This window comes from Mizuhopecten yessoensis, unplaced genomic scaffold, assembly GCF_002113885.1.
Source record: "Mizuhopecten yessoensis strain PY_sf001 unplaced genomic scaffold, ASM211388v2 scaffold10087, whole genome shotgun sequence".
Classification (NCBI taxonomy): Eukaryota; Metazoa; Mollusca; class Bivalvia; order Pectinida; family Pectinidae; genus Mizuhopecten; species Mizuhopecten yessoensis.
In genome coordinates this window covers 590,293-613,173 of record NW_018408372.1, presented here as the reverse complement: position 1 = coordinate 613,173, position 22,881 = coordinate 590,293, and the positions used below count along the sequence as shown (strand labels likewise).

General features: G+C 35.8%; 1 protein-coding gene across 2 annotated transcripts; it reads left to right on the top strand.

The window, feature by feature from the left end:
• Positions 1 to 5,021: 5,021 nt before the first annotated feature.
• LOC110459497 (basement membrane-specific heparan sulfate proteoglycan core protein-like) lies at positions 5,022 to 21,970 on the top strand. 2 transcript variants are annotated; one of them, XM_021511779.1, is made up of 10 exons: positions 5,022 to 5,598; positions 8,958 to 9,254; positions 10,861 to 11,163; positions 11,843 to 12,112; positions 13,315 to 13,617; positions 14,261 to 14,587; positions 15,052 to 15,336; positions 18,014 to 18,139; positions 21,062 to 21,077; positions 21,368 to 21,970. In XM_021511779.1, the coding sequence occupies exons 1-7, from the start codon at positions 5,529 to 5,531 to the stop codon at positions 15,180 to 15,182; spliced, it is 1,701 nt and encodes a 566-aa protein (XP_021367454.1). In that variant the 5' UTR covers positions 5,022 to 5,528; the 3' UTR covers positions 15,183 to 15,336; positions 18,014 to 18,139; positions 21,062 to 21,077; positions 21,368 to 21,970. The 2 variants fall into 2 exon arrangements, with proteins under 2 accessions (XP_021367454.1, XP_021367455.1); XM_021511780.1 differs by lacking the exon at positions 5,022 to 5,598 and having other exon boundaries at positions 9,164 to 9,588.
• The last annotated feature ends 911 nt before the right edge of the window (positions 21,971 to 22,881 follow it).

The following is a 22,881-nucleotide window of genomic DNA, read 5'->3' as shown; positions in this document are numbered from 1 at the left end:
ACACTAGCATACTCAAGCTTAGGCCTCACTAGAGCTTTGTAGGCTTTTTCATTGATCTCTGAAGAGGAAATCTTCATGGTTCGCCTAAGAAAACCAAGGAAACTGTTGGCACTATTAGTAATATTACTAATGTGGACGCCCCACTTCAGGTCAGAGGTAGTAGTAACCCTTAGGTATTTGGCCTGATCAACATGTTCTAGTGCTTGGCCGTGCAGCGTGTACTGGTGGAGTATTGGCTTCCTGGTTTTGTGTATTGACAGGATTTGACACTTACCAGGATAAAAAGCCATTCTCCATTTACCCTTCCAGTTTGCAAGAGCATCAAGGTCTCTTTGCAGGGATGCGGCATCTGAGGTAGATGTAACTGTTAAGTACATAATTGTATCATCTGCAAAGAGGCGTACAATTGTGTTAATACCGTCTACTATGTTATTGGTATAAACTAGGAATAGGCTGGGTCCCAGTTCTGAGCCTTGGGGCACACCGGACTGAACGGGGACTGTGTTAGAAGATTCGCCCTCAAAGACAGTTTGGAACCTGTCGGTTAAAAAATTTTGAATCCAGGTGTAAGTGTTGCCCCTGATGCCATATTGATTTAATTTATGAGTTAATAGAAGTTGACTAACCTTATCAAAAGCCTTACAGAAATCCATTATTAATACATCGGTCTGTTTGCCCATGTCGAGATATTTAGATACGTCGTCGTCAATACATTCTAATAATTGGGACTCACACGATCTTTTTTGACTTAAGCCATGCTATAAGATATTATGTTTATCAGCATGCTTCATAATATTCGATACAACGACATGTTCTAGAATTTTACAGGTGATAAACGGCAATTATATAGGACGATAGTTTTCCGGGTTAAACTTGGGGCCTTTTTATAAATCGGGGCAATGATAGCCGATTTCCAGTCAGACGGGGCCTCGCCAGTTAAAAGAGAACGATTAAAGAGTTGACATAATATGGGGGATATTTCTGGAACTGGCTCACTGAAGGAGTTTAATAAGGAACTGATGACAGATTTTTAGATAAATGAAATGTTCAGGTATTTAACCTGTGAACAATATATACTTTTGATATATGTTCATGTCTGTGTGCGTATTTGCACAGGGGCAAAATGTCTGGGGCGTTTCTGTTTTGGTTCACCGGTTTTGCTAGTAAACTTCCAGTTGTCCACTTCTTGACGCGGTGACACTCCAATATGCCACTAAACCTACCAAAAAAGTCATTTTGTAGCCTTTGCAAGGTATGTATTTATGAATCTAGACAGTTGTCGATGGTTTTGAACTTCAAATATTTAAGTTATTAGCTAAAGTATTTGGTATTAACATAAAGTAAATGATTTATTTGTGTGAGTCGGACCTGGTAAAGACGGACTGAAACTGATTATTAAGTATATTGGCCTTAACAACGTTATCAGTCTCAAGAAGTCGGTCTTGTTTCAGGGATGATATACCACTGTGGTCTGTGCGTTTGTGCTGTATAAACGTCCAGAATGTTTTCATTGGAGTGAACTCATTGAAATTGGTCTGTGGGTGATAATATCCTTTATGTATTCCTAGTAGGACCTCCGGATCAGTTTCTGAACGATATGTTTAATGTCTTTAAATATTTTAATGGTCTTCGGGGATCTGGATTTCTTGCATTGCCTGTAAAGCTGGTCCCTTAATTTCAAATGTTACCAACGGTATATTATCTTGACAATGCACTTGATACTATCCCGTATTCAATATCATCCACCTCGTTCGTATATACACATCCGGAACGCGCACTTGTAACGCCTGCGCGAAATACAAAAATATAGTTGTATCCAACTGATATGTCACACTTAAGACTCTTGTTAAAGTTTGTGGTAGTAGGATTCTTACTTCTATTGGAAGAGTTTTTATCATAAAGTCTTTAGTATATAGGGCTGCTAAGGCAACACTTAACCCCATTAGGAAAGATATTAAACTACCTTGGTTTCGTTTAAAACCTTCAAAAGCGAATTATATTAAAACGAAATGGCAAAATAAATGGTTTGAAGAAAGAAGCAATGAGTTATGTTCAGTTTAATCTAATATTAAGGTTCATTTGCAAAAGGTAGAGCAGACCGCAAAGAGGAAGTTAACCTCTCGCGAATACGCATAGGCCATAGGCCATACCTACACCACACAGTATCGGTGTCAGCTTTTGTGAACACATTAAATGCCCATTATTAAGTTGAAAAATGCATCTCTTATGGAAAAAGCGATATAAGGTCGCAAGGGTTTAACAACGAGTGGAAAAAATGGCAACAAAATATGCAGAACTGATTTAAACAATACTTTTATTTAATAACTCAAGAAATATAATACATTTATACAATTCATGAATATATTTATTTAATAGTCGACAAAAATAACACTTTTACACATTTTCTTATTTTAACTCCTCTCTCCTATAATATATAGAATTAGTCTGTCAACAGTTTGTCGATATACTTATAGTTTTACAATACAACATCGATGTAAAGAATATAGACTTAAATTTCAGCACACAGTTTAATTGTTGTTGGTCCAGTACATTACTTCATCTGCAGCTTCTTTGTATCTATTATTTGTCTTCCTTCAGTTACGGCTATCTCTATTTTAAATAACCTGTTTTATATATACTAATTATACATGTATATTATATGCAGTACTCAACTTCAAATTATGTTCCATCTGTATGTAAGGCATTTAGGTGAAGAGTGAAAAAGGATTAAATTACGTATTCATACATTATTTGCATATTTTTTTTTATTAAACATTCTTACTTACCCAAATGTAACTTCATATTCCTCTAGTTCAATTAACCTCCATTGAATTCAAAATATCCAATTAATCTTTTCCGTAATAGAAATATAGTACTATAAACATAAGCATGCTATTTAAATCAATGGAAACTTGGAGTAATCAGTCCCTTCGTATATCTCCTATGACGGTTAAAGCTTTTAGCACAGCTGACCCTCTTTCAAGATTCAAGATTTGTTATTACGCTCTGACACACAAAGTGTGTAACAAGAGGTCAAACAAAATAACATCAATCAAATAAAACATGACAGAGAGAGTAGATTACACATGGACAGATTCAGCATTATTTCATGAAAAAAAATCAGCATTATTTCATGGACAGATTCAGGAATATTTCATAGATAGATTCAGCATTATTTCATGGTCAAATTCATCACTATTTCTTAAGTGTGATAAAGCAAGATTACACTCAGAAATCATCATCATCGTCAAAATCATCATCATCATCAATCAACAAAGTAGCATCCTCATCATCATCCATTACCAATCATCATCATCATCATCATCATCATCATCATCAGCATCATCAAAACAAGCATTGTTTGATGTACATATGTATCGGATGTTTTGTTACAAAGTATCATTATAACCAACACATGAACAGTTTCAGTAACATTCTTTCATGTTATCGACATTTGGGTTCGTGTAATGATATTTTGGAATATTTTTTTCCCTAATCTGGCGTATGGATTATTGTTGCCATTTAAAAGGATAGAGTATTTTACGTCTTTTGTTGATTTCATATGGGAACTGTTCATTGACGTGATACATCGGTTTGGAGTGTAATTTAGTGGGAGCCGCTGATAATACTCTGTCCTTATCTTTCCTATTACTTAACACTGCCACGATCGAGCGTGGCCTGCCATCATGTCGTGGACGGAGTCGGTGCACCACTTGGAACGGTATATCATCCTCTATTCCAAGCTGATTCTTTATGAAATCCTGTAATACTGCTTCGGTATCTTTAGGGTGAGTTTCCGTGCCAGTCTCCGTCTTTGGAATGCCCCTAAACAACAAGTTGTTTTTCATGGAACGTGTCTGGGCCTCGAGCAGCATCTCATTGACCTCGTGTGTTTGTTGTTTCAGGGTCACTGGCATCAAATGTTTAAAATTATTTTGAACTTATTTTTTACCTGTTCCTCCATTTAACCAATTTAAATATTTTAGCCATTGGTTTACTTTGAACGATACTAGTGTGAGATTAATACCATGTGAGTGAGTCAGGCCCATGTGACCTCTTGTTTGAGAAGTTGTTATTATTTTTCGTGTTAGTTGTAGAAGTTATTTCCCGTGTTTTGTTTCACTGTCTGTCACCCTTACATACAAAATAGGTTCTAAAGTTTGACAAGATTGTCAAAAGTGTTCAAAATTGTTCTTGTAGCGAGAAGAATATAAGTTTGCCCATGGGTGAAAATATTTGTTGCAGCTATTGTTATTTTTTTTAAAAAGAAGCATTTACTCACAGCACTTTTGTACACACGGACTGCTTTACATACCATAAATAATAGAGAAGAAAAGTAAATGCGTCGAAATTCCTTGATAATTACTGGTATTTCTGTATACTATAATATTAGAACTAGCTTAGAAGGCTTAGTACATACCTTATAATTCTGTGTAAATGTATACATGTTGCACCGGTTCAGGAGAAGACATATCGGCACTGCCTGTTGTCTAATCTTTTTGTAAACTCAATCAAATTTGTTGAAACCAAGGCTTAACACAGGACAGCTGATCAGGTCACGTAAACGAGAGAACGATAGCTCGAAATAGCATTGTTTTCTTTTAATTTAGTCAACGCTAATACGTTCATCATAATCCTTCTGTGTCTTATTGCACTTTCTGTCCTCTATTTACATGAAATAGTCAATATTACTTTTAATTTTGCGAGTATTTTTTGAAAAGAGGAAGTTTTTACATAAATGGGAAAACAATTATGTTAATATGTTGTAGTGTTTTATTATTTACCGTACTACGTATGCAGCGAAGCCGATAATGTCCGAGGTTAAGTTTAAACACATTGTATTGCCATAAATTCAACAAAAGGATTGGGCACAAGTTACAGGAACATTATAATCACCCTTTCCTTACAATTTAATAAAACATATATGTACATCAGAGGATGGCTAAATATATATTACATTATAATTGAATGATACAATAGAAAAGAAATAGCGAGAGAGCCAAAACATATTAGCATTTAACAATTTGAAGTAAATATTTACCGATACATTGATGTTCACCCATATGCTAACACAACCACATGCACACACACGCACTCTCGCACCCACTCCTACACGCATAATAGCAGTATACATGTGCAACAATTGTGATGAATCCTCCCAGCACCGACAACACTAGTGATAGGCTTAGCACTAATCATCACACTGATATTTCTATTGTTCATCACATCCCGTGCCATGTTGTCGTTCTCCTGTTACTTCCCATATGTACATCCTCGAAAATTCGTCTCCACTGTGCCGTCCGCGCCGGGAAGGGTCCATCGCATGACTGGACACATATATGTCCGAGGTGTTACTTCTACTGACCTTACCTGTAAAATAACCCTACGTCTGGAGCGCATATGTAGCTCACATGTGATTGAACTTACCTGGGTTTAAATCATCACGTATCGATACGTTCATGCTTTGCTATACCGGCAGACAGGTAAATGAGGTCGCATGAAAACACATTTAAACATGTAAACAGAAGATGGCGGAATGGACACATGCCTTACCCTTTCTCCTTATCACACTGGTGTGTATACCTGCGGTTATTACAGGTAAGCCAAATATATATGTTTTCCTGGTATGGTCATCGTATATCAGAACGGGACTGGGTCGATCGTACAGCTCGGCTATCAGTTTACATGCTAGCAAACTACTCATGTTGTTTATTTAAAAAAAAAATGGTTTGATTTCCATGTGAATAACAAATAACCATTGCGTGTCACGTTCCTTACAGACAGGTAGGTCGATAACCTGTTATAAGTCAGCATCAGATCCACGCTATCACATGGGGCAAATCCATTAACATAACCTGTCTCCAGCACACATACACATATGCAGGCATAGCACAACACACATTGAGGCATGTCCTTAAACGACTTTAGCTGTTGATAGGTCGTTAAACCATGTACAATTTACTTTGCCGCGATGTTCAGATCACCTAATTGTAGGTTAAAAATTCCATACCACAGATTGTGAAGCGGGTTTTCAATTATTTTTTTAAAGATAACTCTTTGTTTAAGCAGGATTTAAAAATGCATTACATCGGTCTAAAAATTAAATCTTTTTCCTGTGCGAGTATATGGAATTACCTATCTATTTATATCTATTAGTCTTTATCAGCATTTGTTTATCCCTTTACCACTTCAGTAGGAAATAAAGGTAATATTATGTACAAAACTCGACATGTCTATCCGCTCCACCGATATATGGAAGTATGTCAGCACCGTGATGCAATTTTAAATTCAGGTTAAACAATTGTTTACCCTTTCTAAGGTCAATATGTTTCATAATTTAAGTTCGCTGATTCAGTTATCCATCATCACATCACATACTTCGTTTAAAATGTTTCCCAAAGATCCATTCATTAAAAACAATGTGAGAGATTTTTGATCTTTCTCTATTTCCATATTTGGCCTCAAATTCACCCTTTTGCCCCAAAGGAGGGGATCACAGCCTCAATTTATACAAATCGAGGTTTTTTTTACCTGAAGCATGTTTCAGACCATTTGGTTTAAATCCCTTCATTTGTACAGAAGGAGAAATATTTTTCTCTTTTTCCCTTATTGGGCCCCGCTCCTCTGCCCCCGGAGGAGTGGTGCATATCCTCCATTTATAGATATTAAATTCCCTTTGCCCAATGATGCTCTAAAACAATTTGGCTAAAATCCCTTCATCTGTACAAAAGGAAAAGGACATTAAATGTTTTCCTGTATTTCCCCTAATAGGCCCCACCCAGCTGCCCCAAAGAATGGACCCCACCTATCTGCCCCAAAGAAGGGGCCCACACATCTCAGTTTCTACAAAATTCTTCAGACTGCAATGGTTTAAATCCCTTCAGAGTAGGAGAACACGTTTCCTTAATTTTCCCTATTGGACCCCGCCCCTCTGCCACCAGGAAAGGGGCGGGGGTAAACTCTCCGTTCAAAGCTGCTCTAGAACAAATTTGGTCAAAATCTTTCTATAGGTTGAGAAGAAGAAGATTTTTAAAGATTTACCTATTTCCCCCCTATTTAGCCCGCCCCCTGCCTCCAGGGGGTCATACCCTCCGTTTATACAAAACAGAGAACCCTTTGGCCAATGATGCTCCAGCCCAATGTTTTTGCAGAAAGTTCAATATGAAAATACCTGCCGTGGCTATAGTTTGTCAATCGACTGTTTAACTAAATATTTGGACAGGATAATTTTGAACACATATTTTCTCTGAAGCATACATTATGTTAAAAGAGAAAAAAGATAAAGGGGGAGGAAGTTAACATATACCTTCTTTTTTTTATTAAATACAACTCGAGTTGTCAATTGCAGGTGCGATGCTATCAATGGTAGAAAGAGAGGAAGATGTTCGGTAAATTGATATTTAAGGATCAGCGCGTACAAAGGATGTCTCAATACAATTCGTGTTGTCCCGGAAAAAACCAGTACTACAGGATGTTTAAAGATACTTTGGATTAGATTATTACCCTTTTTTATTTAAACACATTTTATTGCATAAATGAAGCAAACGGATTAGGCACAAGTTATATCAACATTACAAAGGCCCTCTCCGCAATAAATTTTACATAAATTGAGAAATAGCATAATTTGATCACAATGAATACCATTTTTTCATACAATAAATGAAATAATACAACAGATCCAAATATGATCAATTAATGTCATATCACATTAACTAAACCTTTTGCTGGATTTTATGTACTTTTGCACATTTCTAAAAATTGAAATGTTTACTTTTACCGAAAGATTTTTATTTCCTATGAGCAGTAAATTTATATCAATGACAACATCTATATTTAAATCATCTATATTTGAAAGAAGAGTACGTCTTTGTATATTATAACGAGGACATATGAAAAAGAGGTGGTAGGCATTCTCACAGGGGTTTCCAGTTCTCAATCAGATTTACTCTAAAAGGGTCATAATTTATCGGACTACATTTGTACCTCAACTTTGTATGCAATATATGAAGTTTTCTTTCTCCAAAACTGTAGAAAGATAGTGCTTTTTGATTAACTGGATGAGAAATAGCGGGTTTAAAAGGACAAGATCTTGTTCAACGTCTAACCCGTTCCATCCCACAATTCCCAGGCGTACTCAAACACCGGTAAAATGAAATTAAAGTGGTATCGATTTTCATCAAAGTATTCCTATTAAGAATATATTTTAACTTCCTGAGTACATTTATCTTTTTCATTAAAGACCATTTCACACTTAAATTGAAAACAACACCCAAGTGCTTATGCGTTTCAGTAAAAATTAAAATTTCACCACCAAAGATAAGATCAAGTTGATTGCCTATATTAAATAGCCCTAACATAGTGAAGGACCACGATCTTTGTTTAACAGAAAAAACATATATTGTTAAATGTTATTTTGATTTAGGCAGCAATACCTAAAAAGGAAATATTCACATAATTACACATGCAAAAGATTTAGTTTCGATGGATGAGCGTCTTTTGATTCATCGACACATCCAAAATGTGTACAAAAATGTGTTTGTAAAACGCTGAACATGTAATACGGAAATATAATTGCATATCATTACATGATACATGAAAAATATATGCTCTCTGCTTGGCGACTTCGGCATCGTATTCAAAGTAATTTAGCACTCTAGAGTTTGCGTCAGATCCGCACTATTGGCTGGAGGCAAATACTCAAACATACCGCATCCAGCACACACACAGGCATCCAGCACACACTCAGGCATCCAGCACACACTCAGGCATCCAGCACACACTCAGGCATCCAGCACACATATGCAGACACGTCTTTAAATAGTTCCCCCTCAGACATGTCCTGTTCATATTTTTGTAGGAACCTATTGTATAAATGTTGACATTTATTTCTAATTGACGTGTTTAGATAAGGAAAATTAAATTGTACTGTAATCATCTCCTGTATTTATTGTGTGCAGTGCCACCGAATGCTACCTCGTTCAACATTGTACCGGCCGAGGTGTTCTACGAAGGGGACGATGCATATTTTGACTGCGTGATGGACGGAGGACAGCCATTGGCTACTTTAGCATGGAGTCAGTGTGTTGACCAATTAAGAGAGACTTCAGAGTCTAGGAACACGGCCACACGGTCTGTACAGAGACTGACGATTCTTGGCATTAACCGGACATACAATTCCAAAACTTGCACATGCACTGCGAGCCATCCGGAAATAATGACCAGTCAAACTCTAGTTAAAGTATTGACTGTGTATTGTAAGTACAGTGCTATCATTCCTGATATACAAACACGGCTAAATGATACATTATATTTTAAAATTAGACTTAATTGAAATCGAAGCATGAGCTTCATGGTACCCCCGCCTCCTGTATATCTTACAATGTTCGAAGCCCAGTGGCTAATATATGTTGTAGAAACCTGTGTTACACTTAATTCAGTACTTAAGATTAAAGTCAAAGGTAAATGTAAGGTATCAGCGGCTTTGTTTAAGGATGCAACCCAACTGCTTTCCATGATGAACATCAACACAACTGCTTTCCATGATGTACATAATACAAAGTTTGATACCGATTCATAAAACAGCAGCAGGTATGTGTTCCATTAGCCATGTTTTGAGTACTTGAAGTTAAAGGTCTAACGTCCAATAGAGGTCATCGTGACCCTGTTTAGGATGCAACAAACCACATTCTCATAATGTATCTATATACAAGGTTTAACGCCATTCATACAACAGTAGCTGATATATGCCATGGAAGACTTTATTTGAGTACTTGAGGTCTAGGGTCAATTGAGGAAGCAGTGACCAACTCATAAAATGAGACATATCGCCGCCATATTATGTACATATACACAATGTTTGATACCTATTTATAAAAAGTAGATGCGATATCCACTGATATGTCAAGATAGGTGATCTAACACTCAATGAGGTGGCCTTGCGTCATTGAATGATAAATCTATCTGAAGAAAGTTGGAATATATATGACTTCGAAACCTTGAGCGATGCGGCAGATCAGTTTAAGTTTCTGTAATTTTAGTGTTAGAATCTGCATGATTATAATATACATGAAATTCATCATGACCACAAAGTAAATATATATGATTTACATTGTATAACAGACGAATTTTAATACTTACCATTTGAAATATACAGACTAACATATAGTACAACTCGTCTTTCTAAAAAGGAAAAAAATAATTACAGTCACTAAGTCACCTAATAATGAAGTGATAAATTTGTATTTTATTGCATTTTCAGTAACTAGTCGCCCTCGCCTCCTGACCATCAAATGCTTTAGAACATGTCTCAATACATTACAAGTGATTAACTGTATTTCTCGGAGTGACACTCTCTGGTCTGCCGTTTTAAGAATGACGTTTTGAGTATTAATCTAAATTTATTTGAATTTTAAAGCCTAGGATGTAGTTACGTTACTATCTCAGTCATCACAGGTAATGTTTAGTCACTGTTACATAAATGCATATATAATGCTTACCTATTTTCGTTTTTGATCACGCCATATTCCTCGTATATTATAATTGTAGACGTGATACTCATATTAAACATTAGGCAAATGTAGTCGGGTAATATATGGCACGTACAGTTAACTGAGATACTGTAAAACACGAATCGTAAGTCATGCGACGCTAATTCCCTCTTTCCGTTTTGCTTAACCCGCCGTTTAACGTGAAATACTGTATTTAATAATTCATGTACTTTTTATTTTCTCACTTAATTTACCCGCTTTACGGAGGAAATAAACTATGAAATTTAAACCATGAGAATATTTCTCTGTTTGAAGTATTGCATAAAGTACATCCATGGAATATATCAAAAATGTTTTTTGCTTTTTTTGACAGATCCCCCGGGAGCCCCTGTCGTATCTGTTGATACGTCGAAGGGTGGGAGACTTCCTTGGCTTGCAAACCCGTCATTCACGGGCAGTCTGCAGTGTCGTGTAACCCCCGGGAATCCGGATTTCCAAGAGATATCGTGGTATAATAATGGCGAAATAGATCCATATAGGTCGCTTGAATATCGAATGTTCGACCCCCCGGATAAAATTTACAACGGTCGAAATTTCACCTGTAGAGTCAGCAATAAATTTACAAGGGAGAAAGGAACCGTCGTCGAGTCGAATGGAATAGTACTGGATATTCAATGTGGGTATTGAGTCTTTTATATTGAAGTAAAAAACATATTTAATTGTTTATCATTCATCGTTTTACTGAATATTATTCGAGAAATAATAAGGAATTCCACATTGTCGATATTAATAAGAGGAAATGAAAACCTACAACCGAAAGATATAAATCTGCCTGATCCTGATTTTGATTTTTTTTAACAATTTCTTTATTAAACAAATTGGCAAAATAAATGATCTGAAGAACACATATGGTACAGGAATTAATGAAACCTTTCAAACCACCAAGCCACGCTTCGTGTTGTATATACGATTTATGTTAACTTTTTATTTGGTCTCATGTTTTACTGTTTTCGTTTATTTGTTTTGACCGAGTTTCGATTAGTCATTTGGTATTGGTACTTCAACATACTTTTTGGCATATGCATTCAGTACTTGATGAACTTCTAAGCAAAACGGAAAACAATAACCGAAACAAAATGATAAAGATACCGAAAAATAAGGATTTTTCAAAGAAGCCTAACACAACGTGAAAGCAAATACAGGTGCTCCGGAAAGTTAACTGTTTCCTGAACAGAAAGGGGGTCGTTCTTTTCCTGAACGATCCTAGTGTTTAATATCAACAACTAATTCTCTCTGTGTCAACCATTTTCCAATGTCCAGACTAATTCGACAGAACGCCATTTATTTGTTTACAGATACGCCCGTCATAACGCTTGATCAGTCAAACGCCTATGTCAACGAAACCATGTCCTTCCGCCGAACTTGTTCTGCTGAAGGAAACCCTACTCCTACAGTGACGTGGACAGGCGCTTCGTACAGGGGTCCTATTGGTCCTGTTGCGGTTCTCGAACTCAATGCGACCGACAGAAGTGATACTGGAAGTCATTTTTGTTATGCTTCATCTAATGCCAGTAAAAGCTACCTACCTTTGTCAGCTACGAAGTCGTTTACTCTTTTCGTTCAGCGTACGTATTGTGAATATATAGAATTTAAACGTTAATATACAATTTGGTATTGTTTGATTGTGTTTTACGTCCTATTAACAGCTATGGTCATTTAAGGACGTGCCAGGTTTTGGTGGTGAAGGAAAGTCAGAGTTCCCGGGAAAAAACCACTGACCTACGACCAGTACCTGGCGACCCATTGGTGGAGGGCTAGTTGTAACCGAATGTAATACGTCTTAACCACTTGGCCACCGCGGCCCCCTTAATATACAAGTATGACAATCAGATTCCGAATTGGGTAGAGCTACCTATATGAGGCCCCATGAAATTGAAGGCCTTCTCTACAGGAGGCCAAAATTAATTGTTTTTCACAAGACATACATGCAGTGGGATACAGCAGGCAATTCTTTTCGGAATCTGCACGGATGACAATACGGGTCATCGATATACAAAATAGTATACAATATGCAGTTTGATTGATATTTAAAGCAGGTATATGAAGTTATTAACCTGAGGAATTTGTTACTTTGTCAATGGAAGGAGGAACTTAATCAACTAACATATAAACTGAATAGATCGTAGTTGTTGATTGTAATTATTTCATGATGATGCACTCTAAACATGTCTCTGTCCGGTTGTAGTCATGGAATATGACATTTCATTTCACAAAGATTTTGTTGAATATTGTATACAAATTGAAGAGTCATAAGGCAACAAGCATAGTGCCTATACAAGCTGTCTACTGGTGTGGACAATGAACTTTGATATAGTTAATGCGGAATACGTTTAAACAGTTCTGCATCGAGGACAGAAATCATTGACCAGAGTCCCCACACTATGACCCATTTGCGTAATGGGAGTTCTATCCCCTTAGCATAGCAGAATTGAAGTTAACTTTGAGGAGTTCATTCGAAATCTCTCATATGAATAAAATGGTGAAAATACAGATATCAAACTGCAAGTCAATATTTATTCATACAAAATCTGATAAAATTAACAATTAATTTATAATTAAATTGGTTTTCTTAAAAGCGATTGTTTGAGTTTTGATGTTCTTTGAAATGAGGTTCAGTTCAGTATTACGTGACAAATCGTTATAATCTTTGCGGCTTAAACTGTCAGATTTAATCACATCCCGGATTTACATTCGTTTTTCTTTACCTGGATTTGTTTGTTTTTGTTATTATTAGTATTTGAATTGCAATGTCAACATTACTCTTCAGATGGACCAGACGAGGTGACATTAAACATGCCGGAAAACACAACAGAAAACGTGACAAATATTCAACTCATTTGCCAAGCTTATGGGCTGCCCGCCAGCACGTTTCGGTGGACGCACTCGTTGGGTGGCGAATTGATTAGGGACACATTTGATCACGTGACTGAAACTCAGTTGTCTAGCACTTTAACACTACATAAGCTGACTTATCAAGACATGGGGACTTACCGGTGTGAAGCTGAGAACGGATACAAGGGCAGGGACGGACTTTTTGTGTACTCTCAAAGCGGACTGTTGAACGTCCAAGGTAATACCAATTTGTTTACACATCGCAACAACTTCAACATTTTTCAATGTGAATCATAAATGTGGTGTTCAACGTGTCTGTACTGCATTCATCTTTATGCCCTATATGTGAATAAAAGAAGAGATATGAATAATTAAATTAAGAAGGTGTGTGATTTTAATGGTAATTTCTTCATAAAATATTTTAATAAGAATTTAATCATATTCGTATGCACCTTTAACTGTGATTGTGGTGGTAGTTTGGGAGGAGGGGTGTGTATATTATCATCGAACATAGATAGGAAGTGTTGCCTAGTCGCCGTTTTAATCAGTGTGTAAGTGTATTTATAATTATAGCTATCACAAACACAGCGTAGTTATCTTTGTAATTCACTTAATTAAAGGATCTATTTCTTTTGTAATGAAACGCCCGTTTATTTGTAAATGCAATTGGATATATATAACAATAAATGTAATGAATAATCCTTATTATCTTATAAAGCAATCAGATACTTTTTCTGAGTCGGGTATGTTTTTAAATATTACTCTAAATATGACAGTATTCAATATAGTCTTGTTTGATGTTATCATTTTTTTGTATTATTCTCATGTGCTTATTATCGTTTTGTTGGATATTATCACCAAACGTATTCATTTCATTTCAGCAAGACCAAGAGTAATCAACGCAAAGAAACTCTATGTAGTGGAAAAGGACGAGTCTCTTGACATCAACATAACATTCCATAGTTTTCCGAAACCTCATAAGATATCAATCACGAAGTTGGATTCCATTCTACCTTCATCAGACGATCTGGCTATCAGTAATATGTCTGTACCGGTCTCACTACCTTTCCACACTAAACGAATAACAGTTGATGGTTCCTTGGTACGACTACACTTCAAGAGTGTACAGCCACGATTGGAGGGCCAATACCAACTGTTTGTGAACAATACATTACCGTACTTCTATACAGTTCAAGTAACTATATCAGGTAAACCTGTGCCTGGACAAACCAAAGTCTTTACACATGATTATTGTTATTCAATGCTTAACGGTCAACTTTTAGGGGAATGACAACAATCACAATGACAACAACAATGCGCCCGTTGTCAGGATAAAGTGGCCAGGCGGAATGCTGTGCTGGGTAGCTTTGATATCGTTTTTCTGTGAAATAACACTTTAACAAGAACTGATGCCGCCTTTAGAGTGCTACCTCACTCAAATAGCATGCCGAAGGCACCCAGCACAGTTTTCCACCCGAACCTGAATGTAAATATCATAATTAGTCCAGATCTCTATTTTCTCTGAAATGAAGTGATGTTTAGTCCTTAAATTACCTTATCTGTTAATAGGACGTTAAACTATATCAACGCAGAAAGCTGCATACAAATGATTTTCGTGTTTTTGTTTACTTATCTATCTGTGTTCACACATTTCGGCACTCATTCATTTCAGATAGGCCAGACCCCCCACAGCACCTTGCTATTGACACGAGAAGTAGAAACCATGACAAGGCTGCAGTTTCATGGTCACCAGGCAGCAATGGCGGGCATGAACAAATATTTACTGTGATGTACACTAAATAGAATTCAGGCATCTTTGAATCTCTAACGACAAATCAGACCTATCCGGCAGTGCGAATTCATAACCTTCAACAATTCACAACATACGAAATCACGTTATTTGCAACAAATGCAAAAGGGGAGAGCGACCATATATACGGAATATTCACTACAGAAGGTATGTCGAATGTTATACCACAATTTATTACATACTTACTAATAAATACGTTTTTTTTGTATATGCGATACGACACAATTGCTCTAACCCATATCAGTCCTCGCCGTATCACACCCCAAAACCCGTATCAGCCCGCAAAACCCATATCACACCCCTTTTTCAATATTTCAAAAATAAAAATAAATCATAAGATAGTAGTTTAGCAAGTATGTAACAAACAGAATAAAACACGCCTTTTTCCATATCACACCCAGTATCAACCCTCGACCAATATCAGCCCTCGGGCCTTCGGCCCTTGGGCTGATATTGCAGTCTCGGGTTGATACTAGGTGTGATATGGAAAAAGGCATGTATTATTCTCTATGTATACGGGATATTCACTACAGAAGGTATGTTGAATGTTATACCACAATGTATACGGGATATTCACTACATAAGGTATATTGAATGTTATACCACAATAATTCAATCTTGCTTGTAACAAGCAATTTCATTGGCCTAAAAAATTATGTTATCAGCCCATAACGTAAAATAATGACGTCACCGCTTGTAACATCGCTTTTGATTGGCTGATACAGCAGCGCAATGATTTCTAAGAGAAAAGAGTCAATCAATAAAAGTGGATTTCTACAGGGATTGTGTAAAGTATATTAAATTATAAGGATTAACTTGATTATATTTTTCATGTTATGGAGCGATAACACAAACAACCGGACAATTGGTAAATTGATATTGCTGCTATACCTTATATTCCACCATGCACAGTTCGGCTTCCTAAAGTAAATGTAGACTTGCACAACTATGAAAAATATTGTTTTTACCCAGTTTTTTACAAGAGCTTTTATTGTAGAATATACTTCACGATTTCCTTCAGATACAGTTCTATAAACTGACGGCTCTAAGGTTGAAGAGAAAGCTGCAGCAGCATGTGTTGTTAGTAGCATATCTTCTATTCTTGCCGTTTACCCAATAATGCATCTATTTTAACAGCTGAAGCAACTGTATTGGTCTGGCTTTGGATGAAATTGAAAAAAAAGTGATTAAAAAAGCGATAATCTGCTCGGACTCGTTATCACTGCTACAAATTATTCGCAGTTCAACATAACGTTAGTTCATGTGCGGCAGCGCATATGGCATACCTACGTCACACACAGTTATATAAAGAAGAACAATCTTCTGGGCATGCATGTGATCAGCCAATTACAGTCAAATATTTTGTGATTTAATGCGATGATAGCAAACAAAAAAGTGCCAGATTCTATAATGTTTCGAGTATGAAAAGTGTATTTGATACAGTTTCTGTCCAATCAATATGTGACTATTTACACTCAATTGATCTTTATAATAAGCTCTGATATGATTTACGACCAATTTGTTCCCTGTTGATATATTCTTACACTTGTGAAACCCTTATATTTCTAGTTTGATGTATTCATTTTTGTGATTGCCTATTTTAACGTGTTGTTTGGCCCTAAATGACTAGCAGTGTCGGTGGGAACAATACAACTACAAATACAAATGCAACACGATCGCAGACAAACTGATTGCTGCCGATAGTTATACCAATATATCTGCAATATGTTTGCTGTTTATAATTCGTTTAATATATGCAAGGCAACACGGACTGATTTTACCTACCAAAATTTCCATTTTTTTGGGGGAAACGTTTTAATAATGTCTTTCCAAAGAATTGTTTTCCTCTCACAAAGTCAGGCAAGCGTAGCGTTAGTGCTCCGGCTATGTACACACACACTGCGAATAGTAGCTGCATTTTTACTCTCATCAATAAACCTCCGCTTTGAAAGGATAAAGAATGGAATTTCCATACCAATCCCCATAACTACTTGGATATATAGAGAGTGATTGGCAACACCTCGATTCTGGCTTTAATGTTGAATGTTCGCCCAGTTGCGGAAGGCAACGGGTTCTTTCCCAAGGCCACGACACAACAAAGTCCTTAAATATGGTAGTTGTTATTCCCTGCTTGACGTTCAGCATTTAGGGTAATTGCAACAACTGGTTCACTCGTTCTCAGTATAATGTGACCGGGCGGAATGCCGTGCTGGGTGACTTCGGCATGGTATTTCATTGATATAGCACTATAAAGTACACCAATATACCATGTTTCCGGCACACATACACACAAGCACACTTACACAACGCACATGGAGGCACGTCCTTAATGAATTTAGCTGTTAATAGGACGTTAACCAAAATAAAAACAAACCATAAAACAGTTCTATAAGCACATCTGATCGTGCACTGATCAAGATATGATCAGTTATGATTTCTTATGTATAAACTTAATTATAGAACCAGAGTGGAAATTGGATTATCAAGGGGGAATTAAAATGTCTTTACTCCCAATGGAGAAAAAAAAAGCATTGCACTTTTTTTTCTTTTATATATACCACTTATGAACACATTTCCTATTCCAGTTTCTGAGTTGTTTATCTTATATGAGTTCAAATATTTTAAAACGAAATAATATTCTAAATAATAAACCTCAAGGTTTTAGGAAGTTATGAATCATATATTTGTTGTTAAATTAATCCATGCTTTTTTTTTAATAAAAGTATTTAAGATACCTGAATATATGTTAATTGTAGCATATTCTTAACATGAAATATGTTGCAAGAGCAAGCTGAATGGAAATTCTATTGCATTGTCCTACCAGGCGAGGTGTCGCAGACGGATGCTATAATAGGTGGAGTCATAGGTGGCAGTGTTGCTGTTGTTGTGATCATCGGTGTTGTTGTTGCAGTTATCTGCATCTACAAAAGACGGAATTCACATGGAATCAGTAAGCATAACGGCATGTATCTCTATGTGTTAGGAAAACGCCCATACTTTCACTTGCATGTTTCGTCTTTGTAACCACAATTATATATCAATATTCAAGTTACCGACAAGTTTGTTTATCCAATTTTTAAAGGCTCAACATAATAGAATATCATAGTTATGTTTGCCACTTAGTAGTAGTAAAGGAAAAAAAGAATTGATTCTAAAAGTAATGGTTTTGTGGTTTATAGCTTGCATGTCCAATGCACTGAGTACATTAAAAGGAAAACAAAAAAGAATCGCAATATAAACAAGAAATGGTTGGCTAACAATTTGACGGGCCTTTCACCGTTAGGACTGATTTGGTCTTTGATTCCAAACCTTTTTTTTTGAAACCTCATGGTCTTTTACCTTTCTGAAGAAAGGGACATACAAACCATAGTACTGAAAGTAAGTGTTGTTTTTCGTTTAATATAAATCAAAGTTCTGACAGTACTCATACAATTCCAAAACTGTAAAAATTTGAAGATGGATTTTGACAGTCATTTTCCTTGTCGAATATCATTGACCTTACACTTTTCCTTATTTGGAAGAGTTTTATTTTAAATATTTTGACATTTTTAACCCCTGTTACCTTGAAAATTGAACAAGGTCAATCTTTTTTTCAAACTTGATAGCTAATCACCTGAGCACATTACAGCTCAAACATTAGGACCCTATATTTCGTAGAACTTGAGAACAAGTTACTCAAAGATTTTACCTTGAAATAGCACATTTAAACATTGACCCCTACACAAATGGCATTCTACATATCATATCAAAATTTAATGTAAACTCTTTCACTGTTTTTGAAAATAAAATCTGGTTGAAAGAAGTAATTTACCTCTTTGACCTTGATTATTGATCAATGTCAACCATTTTTTTAAACCTGATAGAAAAGCATACGTACATCTAAACATCAAGACTCTAGACTTAACGGAACTTGAGAACAAGCTTTTCAAAGTTTGTTACCCAAAAAATGCATTTGAACTTTGACCCCTACCGAAACCTAAAGTAGACCTTTAACGCAAAATTGTTTCCTAAAATAAGTTTTGTTTTGTAAGTCTACATAACATATCCAATATAAAATCAATGGCTTTATTTGTTAATGAGTTATTGCAACTAGGGAAAAAATGGATTTGACGTCATGGCGGCTATCTTGAACATGGGATCGAAACAAAAATTATCAAAAAGTTGATAGATAGTTTCGGCAACCATAAATAATCACACTGAAGGAAATTTGTATAGCAAAACATCAGAGTAAAAAGGTTTTAAAATTCAAAATTGCGTAGACTGTTAACAGTGAATGTTACAGAAAAACTAAAGACATCAAATTCATCAGGATAAAATTTCCCGTCGATTATATAAAGTATTTTTCAAAGAACTTTAAAAAATAATAAAAGAAATTGAAATACTGGCAATCTTTGATCTAACAGCGAGGATTGTTATTTGACTTTTCTGTATTATGATGTAAAAAGAAAAGTTAGCCCTTAAGAATATCTACAAATAATATTAATGCATAAATTCTGTAAAATCAAGTTTTTGAGTTATGGCCATTTTAAAAGATTTTAACCTATGACGTCATAGCGGCCATATTTGATTTTTGACTGACATGAAATTGTAGCAACGACACCTTTAGACCTTGACCTTTTTTAAACTCATACGACTTTAAACATATTATTTACAAATTAAAATAAAAGGTGGTCACAAATAGCAGCGAATAATAATAAGAACGAGAACAAGAAACATAACAAAAACATTAAAATAAACCATAAGTAAAAAGCTCCAACTAATATGGAAGGAAGGAAAATCAGCGTAGAAAATACAACAACCGAGGTAGCAATAAAAAATTCGATTCCAGTTTTAACCTTGATGTACTGCATTATCACTGTAATTCACATAAAGCGTGTTCAATTAGCGCTACGTACCAGTTGTGCCGATATAAATAAGGCGATCCACTAAATTAGATGTTACGTTCCGCCGAAACGATCTGGTTTTTCGAAAACGTCTCATTTGAAGGTAGCAGGCTGGATCCAAAATTGCGGCTAGTGAAACAATTTCGTTTCAGATGTATGTTCGCGAAATTGTATATTTGTCTTTGCAAAAAATATTAACTGTATTTGAACCTTCATGGTGTGTGAACTTTGTAAATTGTGGCATTTATCCGCATTGTTGAACAATTTTTCGCCGAAAAAGTTGGTGGGGTTTTTTCCTGTTAAATTTGCACGCATGGAAACGTGATCTGTAACCATTGTTCCTTTTAACAGATCAGTTCTGAGTTAAAACATCTGGAACGTTCCGTTAAATCGAATAAACTGATAATTCAATAACCAATATATTATTCTGGAAATTTTCTTCAGACACGTTTTCATACAGATCTGACATCCCTGTTATTAGATATATTTATTTTCGTTAAGAGACAGGCGGCAGATAAATAACGTTTATAGTATATTATGCTTGTGAAAGTACTCAAAAGACCAACCCTAAAGAGCAATGTTCTTCCGTAGGAGCGTTTATGTTAGTTAAAAGGCAGCTTTTGATAGGTAAAAAAACATGTTGAGCATGTCATCTATGTTAAAGAAATATTATAAGTTTTATACACAGAGGTATATCGAAGCAATGAGCAAGAGTGAAAAAAGTAAAATCGAAAATTCATATATAACAAAATTTTCAGCAAAAAGTACAAAAGTATATACAGTACTAAGCCAAATTAAACATCCTAAATGACGCTCTAACATCAATGCTATTTTTGGATATTACATTTGAAAGTATAGATGCTAATGGTTATTATTTTAATTTGTATTGTAATGTAACAGTGCTGGCCACAGACTCTTGAGCAGTACAAACTATATGTATCTATTCATCAAAATTTATCTCATTCGTCTTTATTGTGTTTCCATTGCAGATCGATCAGAATATGAGTGAGTATTTTGTCATAATTTCCTTCCGGGTGAATTCAACCGTTCCACGTTTTGATTGTTTACTGAGAGTGGAATAACAGCATGACGTTGCTACCTTGTAGGTTAACTTTTAATTGTAAAACATCATCAAAATATATCGCTCTACCAATCCTTGGCTGATCAACAAAACATGTTCACATAATAAGTGAAGGTAACTAGTTGATTGATCGAACGGCAAACTAAGCCATATGTAAGATAAGTTGACATTTGGTCTGAAATGGCAGTTATTATTAATTGTTTCCTCGTTTTAGAATGCCAAAGGCTTGAAACACTGTCGGTGAACGAACAAGACGATGCGGACATTTTGTCTTTCCAAGAAAACACTATTAGTGGACAGAATAAGATTGGAACATTGACAATGGAACGTAGGAAGTTTATTAGCTACAAGTGTCCAATCAACCAGTTATTAGTGTTTTAATGGTTAAATGAAAATGGAATATAGCATGACGCTGTTACCTTATTGTTTAACTTTTATTTGTAAAGCATCATCAAAAGACATCACTCGACTAATCCAAAGAGTGATAACAACCGATCTCTTTGAACTTTGCTTGATAAAACCGTGCATCAACCGAGTTCGGCTTAGTATACTATTCTAGCATAAGCCTTTAACGTCTACAATGAAAAACAGGGCCAGAAAATCAGATGAAAACCTTGCAACGACGTCACGTTGTCAGTACAGGTGTTTTTTTCTGGACTGTTTACATTATACAGGTATGACCTTATTGCCATGCATGTGATCAGCCTTTTACATTCGAACATTTAATGACTGAATGCGATTATTTAAGAGGGAAATGCGAAATTCTATAATGTATTGTATATAAAAAGTTTATTTTATACATTTTGTATTCAATCAATATATGATTATTTACATTTAATTGATTTTGATAATAAAATTTGATATGTTTTAAAACCAATTCGTTCACTTTTGATGTATTTTTACATCTGTACACCTTTAAGCCGCTTTTATTCCTAGTTGAATGATTTGTGTGAATGTCTATTTTTACACTGTTGTTTGGCTCTTAATGACTCGCATTATTGGTGGGCAGTGAAACAATAAAAAACAGAACAATCCATTGGCTGATCAACAAAATATGTTCACATCATAGGTAAGTAACTATTTGGTTGATCTAACGGCAAATTAAGCCAGGATTAGTTGTCAGTCTCCATATGGCAGTTTTAATTAACGGTTTCATTATTTTAGAATGGCGAAAACTTCAAAAACTGATATTGAACAACCAAGATGATGCGAACAAAAACAATTGCCTTAACAAGATAACACAAGCAGAAAGCATGAAAAAAACATTGGAACATTGTCAACGCTCCCTTTACACATATTCAGCGTTTCCTGTACATTGCTACTTATATCCGTCGGAGCTGTTGGGGCGATATAACAAGGTTCTGACATTTTGGGCACTTAAAGGATTTAAGTACCAAGCTTTGGGTTTGTAACCACTTTATCAACACGGAATCCTGTTTGCGGGAAGATCGAAAAAGTTCCACGGGTTCGCCAAATGAAATGTTGTCAGCATCTTATGATCGACGCCGAAAGTTGTATAATCCTCCATCCCTGAACTAATGAGAACTCATTGACTTAGCATGCAGTTTATGGGCAGATTGGTCAAGTGATTAACACTATGCAGGCGGCATGGGTTTGATCCCTTAAGTCGTCGTACGCATGGATATTCAGAGAAAGCGTTTTTCTTCTGCCTACACAACTCCAACAATCTAGGTGGAGTATACATTGGTCTGGGGTAGATGTTGCGGT